Raw genomic sequence first — 307 nt, 5'->3', positions numbered from 1 at the left:
ATAATAGCCAGTACGATCTGTCTTAATTAATATTCATTTCTCACTATCTGTCAAATTAAAGATCAACTGTATATTTATTATTATTCACAAGCACCAGCAAACGTGTAGAAATGTGCTGCAACATTCGATCATTTACGTTATCTTTACAGAGAGTGCGCAACAATCATTAGAGAACCCAGGACCTTCGAACCCCCCACTCGAACATCCAGGTAAGTCTCAGAATACCATACCATAAACCCACAGACTAAAATTTATAAAACCAAGTTCCATTAAAAAAGGAAGATAAGCGAAATCAGTAGATATACTC

The 307-nt window shown here is 35.5% G+C and overlaps 1 protein-coding gene across 4 annotated transcripts in view; it reads left to right on the top strand.

Moving 5' to 3' along the window:
* LOC119586142 (ETS-related transcription factor Elf-5-like) overlaps positions 1 to 307 on the top strand; it is a 14,131-nt gene that overhangs the window by 8,450 nt on the left and 5,374 nt on the right. For all 4 annotated transcript variants that reach the window (XM_037934835.1, XM_037934833.1, XM_037934834.1 and 1 more), the window contains one exon: positions 150 to 209. In XM_037934835.1, the coding sequence (XP_037790763.1) occupies positions 150 to 209 (60 nt within the window). The remainder of the gene's footprint in view (positions 1 to 149; positions 210 to 307) is intronic.

This window comes from Penaeus monodon, chromosome 21 (assembly GCF_015228065.2).
Source record: "Penaeus monodon isolate SGIC_2016 chromosome 21, NSTDA_Pmon_1, whole genome shotgun sequence".
Taxonomy (NCBI): Eukaryota; Metazoa; Arthropoda; class Malacostraca; order Decapoda; family Penaeidae; genus Penaeus; species Penaeus monodon.
The sequence above is the reverse complement of the archived record's forward strand: the minus strand, read 5'-3'. Positions and strand labels throughout refer to the sequence as shown.